This window comes from Bubalus kerabau, chromosome 12 (genome assembly GCF_029407905.1).
Source record: "Bubalus kerabau isolate K-KA32 ecotype Philippines breed swamp buffalo chromosome 12, PCC_UOA_SB_1v2, whole genome shotgun sequence".
NCBI lineage: Eukaryota > Metazoa > Chordata > Mammalia > Artiodactyla > Bovidae > Bubalus > Bubalus kerabau.
This window is the reverse complement of record NC_073635.1, coordinates 22,361,811-22,377,179: the sequence shown is the minus strand read 5'-3', so window position 1 is coordinate 22,377,179 and position 15,369 is coordinate 22,361,811. Positions and strand designations below refer to the sequence as shown.

Below are 15,369 nucleotides of genomic sequence, written 5' to 3'. Positions count from 1 at the left end.
TCTGGGGAAGATGAGCCCCCAGAACATCTGGTTCCAAAGACCAGCAGGGCTTATATCCAGGAGAGCAGGAGGGCAGTGGGAAATGAAACTCCTGCTCTTCTGACCAGAGACATATTAATACGTCCTCTGCTACCCAGATGTTATTGATCAGAGACGTTTCAATATTCACTTACACGATAAATCACCGGCCACAGGCATTAGTTATCTGCAGAAATCCCCCTGTTCACAACGTGTTAAAGGCCATGTGCACAAACTCCCTCACAAGGAGCCCCAGTGCAGAGGCTGTACTTCAAAAGGTGCCCTGGCCAAATGTGAAGTACGTGTATAAACTTCAGGGTGAGTGCCCCAGGGGCAGAAGCTTCCTCTGGAGAACAAAGTGCTGGCAGGCATCGTGTGAAAAATTCCCCCTCCGCCTAGCTGACCCAGCGTGGCGGGTGCCACTTCAAACGTCTGCCATCTACCTGGCTAGCACCATGCGCCCCGCCCCGGTGTTCTCTTGCAGACCCGCCCTGCCCCACGTGCTCACCCCAGCGGCCAGTCCTCCAAAGCACCTCCCACCCTAAGGGACCACGCTCATCCCATCACGACCGTATCTGCAACTGATGTGGCTGGGCGCCAAGCCAGCCGCACTGAGGCCCGCCCTGCCCACCAGTGAACCTGCAGCAGCCGTGGCCAGGCCTCACAGGCAGCCGGCCTGGGGGCCAGCGCCATCCACTCGTGTGTCTGCAGCAACAGTGGCACCACACAACACACGGGCACATGCAGCCCACTAAAAACAGCCCTGGCTCTGGTGACGAGCCGGGATTGCTCTTCTGGGTCCCATAGGAAACCTTCTACCTAAGGCCACTTCTTCAAACCCAGATGTCGGTGATCCACCTAACACATAGAAACAAACTCAGAGTCAGGGAAAATGAGGAGATGGGAATGTCCCAAATGAGAGAAAAAGACAAGACCTCAGAAAAAGAACCAAGAAAATGGACATAAGGAATCAACCTGATAAAGTATTCAAAGTCATGCCCATAAGGAAACTCAGACTTGGAATAAGAATGAACGCAGTAAGAACTTCAACAAAGGGATATTAAAAAGAGCCAATCAGAGCTAAATACAATCACTGGAAGTAGCAATACTTATATCAGACAAAATAGACTTCAAAACAAAGGCAGTAGAACAGCTATGTGTAAAAGAACATTTTCCCTGTACAAAAAGAAACTCGAAATGGATTAAAATCTAAATGTAAGACCTGATACTATAAAACTCCTAGAGGAAAACACAGGCTGAACACTCTTTGATGTAAATCGTGGCAATAATTCTTTGGATTCCTTGGATCTGTCTCTTAAATGAAAGGAAACAAGCAAAAAGAAATGAATGGGACCTAATTAAACCTACATGCTGCTGCTGCTGCTGCTAAGTCGTTTCAGTTGTGTCCGACTCTGTGTGACCCCATAGACGGCAGCCCACCAGGCTCCCCTGTCCCTGGGATTCTCCAGGCAAGAACACTGGAATGGGTTGCCATTTCCTTCTCCAATGCATGAAAGTGAAAAGTGAAAGTGAAGTCGCTCAGTCGTGTCCGACTCTTCGAGGCCCCATGGACTGCAGCCTACCAGGCTCCTCCATCCGTGGGATTTTCCAGGCAAGAGTGCTGGAGTGGGGTGCCATTGCCTTCTCCGAACATACATGCTCTTGCCCAGCAAAGCACACTATCGAGAATATGGAGACAACCAAAACGGAGAAAATATTTGCAAATGATTTGACTGATAAAGGGTTAATATCCAAAATATATAAGCAGCTCCTGCAACATTAAGCAAAAACAAAAAACCAAAACAAGCAACCTAATTAAAAAGTGGGCAGAAGACCCGAATAGACATTTTTCCAGCGGACATCCAGATGACCAACAGGCACATGAAAAGATGCTCAACATTGTTAACCACCAGATAAATACAAACTAAAACCACAATGAGCTATCATCTCAAGCCCATCAGAATGGCTGTCATCAAGATGACAAATAACAAATGTTGGTGAGGACGTGGAGAAAAGTGCAACTTCAAACACTGTTGGTGGAAAAGTAAGTTGATGCAGCCACTGTGCGAACAGCATGGAGGTTTCTCAAAAAACCAAAAATATAAAACTATGACCCAGCAATCTACTTCTTGGTATATATCTGGGGGAAAAAAACCATTAATTAAAAAAGATACATGCACCCCAATGTTCACAGCAGCATTATTTACAATTGCCAAGATATGGAAACAGGTGATTTTCATGGGCATTGAAATTTCAGAATCAGTGCCATGTAATACAATGACCAAGAAGAACAGGACATGGCTAAAAGTGACCAGAGGCATGAATTTAAAACTCTGATAGGTTTCTGGGAACATGCTTAGCATCTATGGAAAAGTGAAGGGCAAAGCACCACTCTGAACCAAAAGTGTATTCTGGAAAACACCCTGAAAACAATTTTGAACAATCAGTTTAACTCCTGACTCACATCCAAACCCAGGGACACCAAGTTGGATGGTAACCAGAAAGCAACATGGCCTTTCCCTGTGGTGATAAATGGTTTGGGGAGGTCAATGTGCTGATTTGAGATTTAAAACAAACACCAGACTTTTCAGTTCACGTGCTTTCTCTTACCCTACAGTTTTTGGAAGCAGAACAGAAAAAGACAGTCTTTCGTTGCATTATTATTTGTACTTTTAGATCATGTCCATTGCCTTTTCCAACACCTGAATGAAATTAAAAATTTAGACTGGTTAGAGCAAAGATCAGAATGTCTAAAAATCAACAATATGGATTAGAAAGAGAAAAAATGAACCCAGCTAACAATGTGTTAATATTGAATCATTTGGATCTTGCCTGGATTTTGTCTTTGAAAGACAAAGCTTCAATCCAATTCCATCCCCTAAGGCAGAGTTTATAAGGCTGGAGGGAAAAAAACCCGAAAAACAAAAAGGACACAGTTCAGCTTCTAAGACTTAGAATCTTACTGCTCACCTATCTAGCAAAAAAAAAAAAAAAAAAAAATTAGGGAACGGGACTTGAAACCTTTCTTACTGATGTGTAGCTTTCTTCAGATTTCCAATCATGATGTTTCTTAATAATAAACTAAAATTCCTCTTGCCTTAATTTAAGTCCAGTTTATACAAAACACAGGATAGCTGTATCCAAACATTCCTGCTGTGTTCACTATATATTTAGAAACAAATGGTTTTTTGCCCCACTCTTGTTTTTTTTTTTTCCCAATTGACCCACTTATTTTAGTATTTCCTCAGAGTTGGTTTCTCAAGCCTCCAATTAACTTTTCTTGCTTTTGTTTCAATCCTTCATATTTCAAAAATGCACAGAACCAAAGGTATAGAACTAAAACAAATATTCTAACAAAGTCATTTATCGATCATTCTTGATTATTTTCTCATATTGTTTCATGTTCATTTAATGTTGTTCTCACTAACACTGAAATATTCATTTGTCATTAGGAGTCATGGCTTTGCCTCAGTTCTCTCTGTCATATCCAGTTGCAGAATTTGTTTCAACTAATATTAACTAGAATTCAGGAAATGCAGAGCTAAACGTTAAGACATTTATCAAGTGACAAGGGCATTGTTTTATGAGCTTGAATTCCCACACATTAAAAAGTTTTAAAATACTGTAAGTATATCACATGATTTAAAAATAAAATATAAAGAAGATGAAGAGTCTCCATTTCACCTATCCCCCACCTGTTTGGTTTGCCAGCTCCAATAGATAACTATTAGTTTCTATTTTTATGTATAATCAAATATATTTTCTCTGAGTTTTGTATGTTTTATACGTGTATATACGTACAAACAGGGCTTCCCCAATGGCTCAGCACGTTAAAGAATCCAGTGCAGGAGACGCAGGAGATGTGGATTTGATCCCTGTGTTGGGAAGATCCCTGAGAGGAGGAAAAGGGCAACCCACTCAAGCATTCTTGCCTGAAAAATCCCTTAGAGGAGCCTGGTGGGCTACAGTCCAAAGTATCACAATGAGCTGGACATGACCGAGCAACTAAGCATCATGCATACAAACATAAATATATATATATATTGTGTTACAGAAATTGTTGCATACCATAGCACTGTCCTGTACTTGTACTTTTTTTAACACATCAAAAATCTTATTTAACTTATTAAAAAAAGAAAACAGTCAAATGTTGTAGTTGGTTCAAAGTACTGCATTCACGGGCAGATAAGGAATGATGAAATTAATTTACAAATAGATACAAAACAGGTCAATAAGCAATTTCATTCTACTAGACACAACTAATTTGCATTTCTATCCCCAAAATAATTTGCATTATCATCAGTTTTCTATGACTTAGAGTTGTAAAATAGCTTAAAGACCACGAGCGGTGAAGACAACCCTGGAGAAGATACAACCCTGGAGAAGATCTCTGTCACTTTTTCCTGACAGTCTTCCCACTCTCTCTCTGTTATGATCATAATCTCAAAGGAAGATTATTCTTTAGAGTTTTTACAGGATTTTCTCCCTTGTTCTTTCATTTGATACTCCTCTACCTCCTCACTGTGTTTAACTTGCTCTGTCTCTATGAAATGAGGTGAATCAGTTACCTATCCTGGTCTTGAAGGCGTGGCCTTGTGTGGAAGCATCCCTACCCAGTCTAGGTGTGCCCAGTGGCTTTGGTGGGACAGCTGGACCTGAAGTGAGCGTGGGTCCCATCTCCCCCTGAGATGCTCTGGGAGTCTCCACCTTGGTGGGAGGTGGGGCTGGAGATGGAGAGGCTACAGCCAAAGCCAGGCGCGACCCTGTGTGTGTGTGAATGAGGGAGATGGCAGTAATCTTTGCCTTGGTTTGGGACACATCAGGGGCTCAAGGGCTTGTGTGCATGCATGCTAAGTCTCTTCAGTCGTGTCCAACTCCTTGCGACTCCATGGACTGTAGTCCATCAGGCTCCTCTGTCCATGGGATTCTCCAGGCCAGAACACTGGAGTGGGTTGTTTCCCTTCTGCAGGGCATCTTCCCAACCCAGGGATCAAACCCATGTCTCTTATGTCTCCTGCACTGGAGGAATTCTTTACCACTAGTGCCCCACGGGCTGGGGGCCACAATTCTATGCTGGTTTCACGTTTTTTCCCTGGTGCGAGGCTGGGTCAGGCTAGAGAGGTTGGTGCCTCACTTCTGGGCTGGTTTCTGTCTCACCAGCAATGTCAGTCACTGCGCTGGAGTAGCTTTGCTCCTCCTAAATGTGGATAGCAACAGAGTACTGGCCAAGGTTGCCTTCTCCCTGGTCAGAGTTTTCAGGCTGCTGCCTCGGTTGGGATGGTGTATTAGCCACCACTTTGCTGTTTAAGAGCAGGGGTCTCAGTGTTTCACAGCCTCCCCTCAGCCCCACTGGCTTTCAGGCCTGCTAAGGGGATACAAAAGTGTGACTGACACTTAGCTAATATAGAATCAGACGCATCTAAGCGTTCCAGCATCATTTGTGTTCTGGTATGTGAGTTACCTCTCTACTAACATTTTCAATTCCACAGACCACAGTGATCTGTTATTTTCAAGCTATACCATTCCACAAACAGATGCAGGATGACTGTGTAATGATGTGGTGAGTCGGTCAATTTGAAGCTGATAGAATGTCATTAGCGTTGCTTTAATAGGATTTAGTAGTTTTTTAAAAAACTGATTCCCAGGTAATGACTAAAGATAATTAAGTTAGTATTGAATTTTGCATAGAATGGTAAATTGCAAATCAATAAAACCACTAATAAAAATAAAATATTAAAAAAAAAAAAACCCAACCAGCCAAGGGGACCCATCTTCCTGGTGTCAGACCGCGAGCTGGGGTGCAAATCAAATCCCTCACTCCTCCAGGAGAATCCCCAAGCCCATGACACCAGCCCCCTCCTCTTCTGGGTCTCCCACCAAGGGTGTAGGTCTCAATCAGATTGCTTCTCCTCCCTTCCTGCCAGACTCCAGAATTGTTTTCTTTACAGACTTGGCTGTAGAAGAGCTTATCTACCCCGGGTTGCTCCGCAAGGAGTTGTATTTTTGACGTGTTCTTGGTGGGGGGTAGGGACAGGTAAACTCAGCACCCTCCTACTCTGCCATCTTGATCTCCCTCAAAGGAAAGAATTCTTATTCCAAATGAGGGCTGGTGTCCCTGGGTTTGGCCTGCTTATTTACGTGGGCACAGCAAGAATTTTAGCATGCCAGGCATGCCTTAAGTCAGCACTGCCAACCAAGTCCCACATTATAAGAAGAGCTGTAAAGGGCACAAGCTTCTGTCTGGAAGCCTCTGTGAGGGGTCTCAAAGTAGACTTTTAAAATCCACTACTTTATGTTAGCCTGAGAAGTGAAGTGAAAGTCGCTTAGTCTTGCCCAACTCTTTGCGACCCCATGGACCATACAGTGCATGGAATTCTCCGGGCCAGAACACTGGAGTGGGTAGCCTTTCCCTTCTTCAGGGAATCTTCCCAACCCAGGGGTCAAACCCAAGTCTCCGTATGGCATGCAGATTCTTTACCACTGAGCCACCTGGGAAGCCCTGAGACGAGGAAACTAAACCCATAAATCTCTCCACCGGTTTTTGCCCTGCAGTGCTTATAAATTTGCATTAGTTCCAGATCTACACTTGACAGTTTTAACAGTATCTCCACAGGGGTTAAGTGAAACTCAAAATATTAAGAGCCGTCCACAGTCTTAGGATATATCAGACTGAGACAATCTATGAAATGCTAGAACTTATTAAAACCATTTTCAAGCTTAGCATTTTGAGAAATGATTCCTCTTCTCATGGTTCATGTTCGAGCAATGCATCAAAACTCCATCAGACTAAATGTCTATTTGCTTGTTTGGAACAGCTTCATACTCACAGAGGTGTGTATAGATACTGTTACAGGCATACCTCAGGGATACTGTGGGTTTGTTTCCAGACCACTACAACAAAGTGAATATTGCAATAAAGCAAGTCACGTGAATTTTTCTGTTTCCCACTGTATATAAAAATGTATATTTACACTGTACTGTAGTCGATTTGTCTAAAAAAACACTACATAATTCATTAAAAAAAAGATTTGATTGCCAAATAGCTAAAAAATGGTAACCATCATCTGACAATGCAGAATTGTCACAAACCTTTAATTTGTAAAAAAAAAAAAAAAAAAGCAACTTCTGTAAAGTGTGATAAAGGAAAGCACAATAAAATGAGGTCTTCCCGGATTCTCATCATGAACCAAGAGGGCCCTGAGGGAGACGAGACACGCAGGTACAAACCAGGCTCTCACGCACCAACTTGGTTTTATGGCTGAGTTTAAAATTCCGTGAGAAAGCAATTGCTCCACCAGCCCCTGGGTTGCCTCTCACACTGCAGAGGAGAGCAGTGTGGCTCTTTCTGCAGGGAACCATGGGGAGTGAGCCACCCCTGTCCCCTCCCGCCCACGAGCCTGGCTTCACCCCAGGGAAGTCTGAGGGCAGCTGGCATTCCGAGCGAGGCTCCACTCCAGCCCTGTCCCTCATTCATCACACACACATGAGACAGTCAGAATGACCTGTAAAGAACTCTAGCCCACAGAGCCTCCTCACAAACAGCTACTCCTTTATACACAGAGGCAGGCTTGTGCTGGAACAGGCTGGGTTTCCAGGGTCTGCCTGTGCAACGCTTGTTTGGACATCTAGACCAAAATTGCCCACAGAACCCCTGCTGCTGGGTTGAAGTTTGTTTCCAGAAGCCAGAAACCCACGTGATCTGCTTGTGGTTGGCCCTCAGCTCCTCACCACCACTAGGAGGTGTGGTGGGGACGCGGGGGTGTGTGGGTAGGGAGGGAGGAATATATAAATAATCTGAGAAAAAGCTTTTTCTATTTAAATAATTGTAATTTTTTTAACTATGCAATTTTTACATATATTTTGAAGGAGTCTCTTATTTCTGAAGAATTGGATGAAGCATTAAAAAAATGTCTAGAGAGTATTTTAGTGAAGTGTTAGTCGCTCGGTTGTGTCCAACTCTTTGTGAGCCCATGGACTGTAGCCCACCAGGCTCCTCTTTCCGTGGGATTTTCCAGGCAAGAATACTGGAGTGGGTTGCCATTTCCTCTTCCAGAGGATCTTCCCAACCCAGGGATCAAACCTGGGTCTCCTGCACTGCAGGCAGATACTTTACCATCTGAGCGTCCAAGGAAGCCCTGATACGGGGGGAAATTGCAGGCAAAAGGAGAAGAGTGTGGCAGAGGATGAGATGGTTGGATCATCAACTCAATGGGCATGAATTGGAGTGAACTCTGGGAGATAGTGAAGGACAGGGGATCCCAACGTGCTGCAGTCTATGGGGTCGCAAAGAATTGGACATGACATAGAGACTGAACAGCAACAACAGAGAGGATTTTGTGTGACTCCTCAGAGGACTAAAAACACTGGGCTGTCTGAGTGGAGACTAGCACCTCTGGCCCCACACCACCCAGAAGAGTCTAGCACCACTGGGTGCTCAAGCTGGTGATGCTTTCAGGGATCAGAGCCAGAAACGTCCGCTCCTGGCAGCCCCATCCCTTCCACTGAGGGGTCCCTGTCTCCTGCCTCCCTGAGACTGAGCTGTGCAGGAAAGCCAGGCAGGTGAGAGAGAGAAATAAAACACAGGGCTTGACCTCTATTCCTCTCCCCCTCCTTCAAGTCCCAGAGATGAATGATCCGACCAGTCTCCCAGGGCGATGGCAGGTCCCTGTCTTTCTCCTTACATTTTTAAAAGGATTTTTACTCCCAGTGAGAACTGGTAAGAGCTAGGGTACTGAGAGACAGGCCCCCAGAGACCAGGTGTGTCCCAACCCTTTTCTGTGTTCCTATAGGTTCAGGGAAGGAAGACCCAAGCACTGTCCCCGCAGGAAACTTTCCAACACTGCCGTCAGCTCTCCATTCATGTACATCCCTCTCCTTTGTTTACCACTCACGGGCTCCCGAGAAACACAAGCCGGGGGCCTGACCCAAAGTAGTTCTTGGGAGTTATTTGTAAAAAAAAGAATCGTGGCAACAAAATGCATCTGCTGTTCAGGTATTTAAGACATCCTGATGGAGTTTCTGGGGAGAGAGGGCTATAGGAGAGGAGGGTGGGTAAAGGGAGAAACTTTTGATGGTGAGCAGAAAATCAAAGAAAACCAGGTGATGAGGAAAAAAAAAAAAAAAAAAAAAGGAGGATCTCTGAACAGAGAAGGAGAGAACGATCCAGGGATGTCTCTGCCAAGACAAACCCTGAGCCAGAGATGAGGTGTGAGAAAGAAGTGGCCTCCAGCCTTACGGGCCCGTACTCCCTTTAATCTCAGAGGTCCTACTCTGAAAAGGACACCCCAGGCTGAGCCCAGAGCTGCAATGAGAATAGGAGAAAGGGAAGGGGGTGGATGGAGCCCCTCAAGCTGGGAAAGGAAAGGAGAGGACATCTGAGTGGTGGTAATGTGGCCACAGGGCTTCCCAGGTGGCTCAAGGGTAAAGAACCTTCCTGCCAATGCAGAAGACATGAGTTTGATCCCTGGGTTGGGAAGATCCCCCGGAGAAGGAAATGGCAACCCACTTCAGTATTCTTGCCTGGGAAATCCCATGGACAGAGGAGCCTGGCAGGCTACAGTCCATGGGGCCACAAAAGAGTCAGATATGACTCAGCAACTGAACGATAGAGACAAGGTGGCCATAGCAGTACAGGGCTAACGGGCAATTCCAGGGGGAGGAACTTGTACATGAGGCTCTACTAACAGCTATCAGTTGGGACTGTCTGTGTATATAATGGTGAGAAAACCCTCCCAAATAGTAAGAACACTGGCCCTCCTGCCCATTTCTCCAATTATACATAGAGCACTTACCATGAATTGAATAAATCACGATTTTTTTGATCGTGAGTTTTTTTATTGGAGGAAGGGTCAAATTGTAGATATTTTTCACCATTGCAAAATATCCAACGAATCTATTCTGCAAAACAACAGAGTCTCAATTTCAATGGAGGTGAAAATTCTAAAGTCCGTATCCCCGATTTTTTTAAGGAAAGTAATGGATGAAGGGAAACATGGACGGTGGGCCATTAGATCAGGCACTGTCGTCTCATGGCTGTATATCGACCTTAGGGGGAAAATACTGAACTAAAAGCAATGGGGAAGGAACAAGAAAGGGGCCTGGTGTTCTGAGAGGCAGCTGGGACCAAGAGCAACTAACCAGAACCAACAAAATAGCTACGACAGCATCACAGCAAGATGCAGTTAACCGCAAATGTAAGAGGCAGGTAGAGGGTAGGAGCTTTGTGGTGGCTGAGTTAAAGGAAGGTTTGTGCTTTGGATAAGAGAAGGGAAGATGTACAAACTCAGGGGGAGACCACCCCAGGCCAGCAGCACATACGCATTCTTCTCCAGTCCCAGTCAGCAAGCAGTTCCCCACTGTCCATTTCCCCAATCCCATTTTTGCAGCAAAGCCCTGCGGATTCTCTTAGCCTAGTCCTTCTATGGCAAGTCGCTCACAAGGGCTCCGCTTGAACTTTTCTTCTAGAAGTCGAAGAGTTCTGTATGGAATCAGCTGGATGGAAAAGTTCACAGGCTTCCCCACTCATTGGGAAATATTAGTAAAATTAACCACCATGCTCTTCTTTGGAAAGGGCCAGTCAAGCTCTTCAGTCAGGGATGGATGAAATGTGTGTAGTGCATGGAATGACCCACAAAGCAGGGCCAGGAGGGGATGGTGTCTGAGAATTACCGCCACACACACGCCTGAGAGCCACAACTACTGAAGCCCAAGGGCCTAGAGCCTGTGCTTTGCAATAAAAGAAACCATCACAATAAAAAGCCCATGCAACGCAGCTAGAGAAAGTCTACACGTAGCAACGACCTGGCACAGCCAAAAATTATTAAAAAAAACAAAACAAAACAGGAAATAGGTGCCAGTCTTAATCTAATTACCCAGAGTGACCCCTTTTAAAGAAAGAACACTTACCTGAGAAGGAGTCTCTATTCCCTGAAATTTACTGCTAGTGGATTTATCTGTTCGCCGTTCTCCAAAATAATACAGGCTGTCCTATAAAAGAGGGGACAGTCCAGTCATGGGTCATCTGCACTTTCCTTTTCTGTAGAAGGCATTAGAAAGTTTCTAAGGACATGTGATTTCCTAAGGTCAGCAGTCTCCGGGCAGAGGCTACCCAAAATAACAGAACTAAGAAAGACACATCAAGGCCTACTCTCATTCAAAGATTCATAAAGACAGGGAATTTTAGAGCTGGAAAACTTCAGAGATAATCTGGTCCTTCTTCCTTTCTTACTATTTTACAACGAAAAGACTAGGACCAAAAGAAAATCAAGTGACCTGCCGTGGAGATGTATGTAACTGGTCAAAGACAGCACAGGCCTGAACACTGGCCTCTGGCTCTATCCAGGGCTTCAGACCAATGGCTTTCAAACTTTTCTTTTTCTTTTTTTGGCCGTGCACCATGTGGGATCTTAGTTCCCTGACCAGGGATTGAACCTGTGCTGTCTATGTAGGAAGTGCAGCATCTTAACCACTAGACCATTAGGAAAGTCCTCAGACTTTTCACTTTCAAAGCTACAATCCACATCCATAAACCTGGGAGATGCACACACACTCTCTCTCATGAACACACAACTGAAACAAAAGTTTCACAAAACAATACTCACCTTTTCTAATCTATCCCATCTTATAGGTAGATTTGGTTGCAAGTCACAACCCAGTGAGTTGATTTCACAGCTCCCTGATAAACTCTGATCCACAGTGTGGAAAACACTGTCCTAGAGCATCCACTGTCCTAACCTGTGCGTCTCAAATTAGAAGCAAAGAGCAGGGTGGACTCAGAGCCCTGGACCCAGCGCATAACCCTCAGCTTCTCTTATCTGGGCAGCAGACCACAAGAGGCCCAGAGATGCTGGGAGCATGCCCTTCTCTGTAAGATCACGGCAGAAAAAAGAGACTGAGAACCCTGCTTTAAGACACAGCAGCAGCCCATCCTGTCTTCTCAGAAATTCCCAGAGGGCACAGACCCCACAGCTATTGATTGTGCAAAGATAGTAATAATGTCCAGGGGAGCTTTTGTTCTGGGTTGGAAAAGTATGACTTTTACCTACTGAGCACTTCCAAGGATGTTCAAGGTCCTTTAGAAAATTTCCCTAACCCATCTTCTTATTCTCGTGAGGAAAGCAGAAAGCCAGGAGTTGGTGGGATTCTATCAGAGCAGGGCTGGGTCTGGGGGTGGCAAGTCAAGTTTCTGGATTGCTGAGGTTTTTTGTACTTGCATAACTCAACCTTACTCACTTCACATTAACCCTTCTTCCACTGGGTCCTGTCTTTAATCAAAATATTGACATTGTGCTCATGATGAATGTGGGTGCATTAATTTTGATTTTTTGAAAAATATTGCATTAGAAGATTATTGATCCTAATTACTGAGATTTTTGGCATTCCCTTAAATTTTGTGCCCAGGGTGAGTGTCTCAGCAACTTTACCCTCATCCCAGCCCAGAGGAAGAGGCACTGAGGTCAGTTACCAACCAGTGCCAATTAAACAAGAAAGTATCCACGCCAGGTGTTCTAAAACCACCTCTCCAATAACAATTCCATGAAATACAATGAACAATGACTCAATGGACATGAGTTTGAGCAAACTCCGGGAGATAGTGAGGGACAGTGAAAACTGGCGTGATGCAGTTCATGGGGTTGCAAAGAGTCAGATACAACTTAGCAACTGAACAACACACACACACCATGACTTAAGGAATCATCTTAACATCCTACCCATGAGCTTTCAAAGCTAGCAAACTCAATTAGCCTAAGACAGTGTTTATAGGAGTATCTTTCATACCTCCGCAGTGGCAAATATCTCACTGGCAAGAAGGTAGGCACAGACCATAGTTCCAGTTCTTCCTAGAAAAGAAGTTAGTCCATGAACCATTGTTCCTGAGGGCACTTGATATAAAACTACCCTCCAAAGTATTTAAAGAGCTCATTGTGGATTGATTTTCTTTCATGCCAAAAGTACAGGTTCAAAATATTTCAATTCAGAGATAACCAAAGCTGGTACACTGCTTGTTCTGAGGGTCTGCCTAGAGTTCTGTGTTAATTGTGTGCACGCATGTGCACGTGTATGTTGTTCTTGAATCACGACCCCTGGGGACTGCAGTAACAGGCTCTGCTCTAGGACTCTAAAGCTAAAGTGATGCTCACCGATTAAGAGCTAATTATACACCCTGTTTCTCTACTAATGTAAATAAAAGAAGCTATAAAAGATAAAAGATGGACAGAACCCAAACCGCCACCTAGCATTTGCAATACCCATTCCTTCTATTTCAGTTAGAGTTATTGTGTTGTAAAGCATACCTTAAAATAGGAAGAACAGTGTAATAAGTCCGCATACACCCATACCCCAGATTCCATAACTATTAATTATTTTACTTGTTTCTTTTCTTCCCTCATCCTTCTCTCCCTCCTTCTTTCTATGCCCTTCCTGTAGCATCTTACTTTGTTATTAATTTTTATTGGCATATAGTTGCTTTACAATGTAGTGTTAGCTTCTACTGCCCAGCAAAGTGAATCAGCGAAATGTACACATATATGCACCCCTTTGGATTTCCCTCCATTTAGGTCATCATAGAGCATTAGAGAGAGTTGCTTGTGCTATGCAGTAGGTTCCCATCAGTTGTCTATTTTACACATAGTATCAATAGCATGTATATGTCAATCCCAATCTCCCAATTCCTCCCAATTCTACCCACCCTTACCCACCTTGTATCCACACATTTATTCTCTAGGTCCGTGCCTCTATTTTTGCTTTGCAAATAACTTCATCTATACCATTTCTAGATTCCACATATATGCTTTCACCCCCGTAGCATTTTAAAGAAAACTTGATTTCATGTCATTTCAAGCTCAAAGTCTCATGCTTTTTTCCTAATTTATATTTTTGTCCAGGCACACAAAGTGTGAGTTAAAAAGTACATTGCTTCTATTATTTCTACAATGACCTATGACTTTGTCTTAGCTAGCGTACGCTGAACTTATTTTATGTAATTCCAAACTTAACCTTTTACCTTGAGATAGACTTTATTTTCTATTCTGTCCTTCAAAAAAATGAATGTTTAAATTTAGTTTTCAATCCATAGTTTGAAAAACACTACTCTAAGCCAATAACTTCCAAAGAAGGCTACTGACCATTAACGACCTGGCTGTCTCTAAGTTAACATTTCACATTTGTTGGATATCTATGAGTCTCCACAGCCCTTATATATTCCCATTTGGAAAAAAAAAAAAAAAAAAAACTTGTGTAGATCCATGTCCCGGTGGCTGTGGATAAGCACACACACACTGCCATAGACAGAGTAGCCGCCCGCTTATCCAGTCAACTCAGGTATGCGAGGAATCATTCAAATGGTTTACATTTGTTTTCAGTACTTTAACTTAAAACACAGGTGTATATCCACTCACTAAACTTTTGCTATTGGACCAAAGTTTTAAGTATGATGAAAAGAATCTACCAAAATATGTACCAGGTTTATCATATTAATGATGAAATGATGATAACATTCCTTCTAAAGCCAGGAACTAAACAAAATGTCCACTATTGGCTGTTTCTCTTTAACACTGAACTACATGGCTTAGCCAGTGTTGTAAGAAAAAGAAACAAAATGTATATGGATAAAAAAAAAAAAAAAAGGGAACAAACTATTTGAAGACTAGAAAAATCCAAGTAACTCTATAGGCTAACTCCTAAAACTGATGACAAGAGTTCAGGAAGATACAAGGCCAATACTAAAAGAACAAACAAACAAAACCCCCAACAAACTCATGGCTAAATAAAGCAGCTAGGTTGAAATCTTTAGAGTAATTACTAAGGAATATAAAAAGAGTATATGACTTCCAAGCAAATGGTGGGGGTGGAAAGAAGCAAAAAATTCAATCAAAATATCAGTAAAGATATAGAATATGTGAATAAAACAATGAACAGACAACCTAATGGGTACATATAGAGCCCTGAACAATGCATAATACACTTATTTTTCAAGTGCAGAGAAAACATTTGATAAAATTGACCAAATTCTGGGCCATAAAGCAGGTTTTAGAAAAGGCAGAGGAACCCGAGATCGAATTGCCAACATCCGCTGGATCACTGAAAAAGCAAGAGAGTTCCAGAAAAACATCTATTTCTGTTTTATTGACTATGCCAAAGCCTTTGACCGTGTGGATCACAATAAACTGTAGAAAATTCTGAAAGAGATGGGAATACCAGACCACCTGACCTGCCTCTTGAGAAACCTGTATGCAAGTCAGGAAGCAACAGTTAGAACTGGATATGGAATAAGACACTGGTTCCGAATAGGAAAAGGAGTACGTCAAGGCTGTATATTGTCACCCTGCTTATTTTAGTTATATGCATAGTACA

General features: G+C 43.3%; 1 protein-coding gene across 35 annotated transcripts in view; it reads right to left on the bottom strand.

The window, feature by feature from the left end:
- Positions 1–15,369, bottom strand: part of LOC129624399 (phosphatidylinositol 3,4,5-trisphosphate 3-phosphatase TPTE2-like) — a 60,696-nt gene that overhangs the window by 4,793 nt on the left and 40,534 nt on the right. For 34 of the 35 annotated variants that reach the window (XM_055542259.1, XM_055542261.1, XM_055542267.1 and 31 more), the window contains 4 exons: positions 12,796–12,857; positions 10,924–11,004; positions 9,810–9,915; positions 2,629–2,720 (listed from right to left, as the gene is read on the bottom strand). In XM_055542259.1, the coding sequence (XP_055398234.1) occupies positions 2,629–2,720; positions 9,810–9,915; positions 10,924–11,004; positions 12,796–12,857 (341 nt within the window). The remainder of the gene's footprint in view (positions 1–2,628; positions 2,721–9,809; positions 9,916–10,923; positions 11,005–12,795; positions 12,858–15,369) is intronic. The other variant, XM_055542256.1, reaches the window with a different exon arrangement.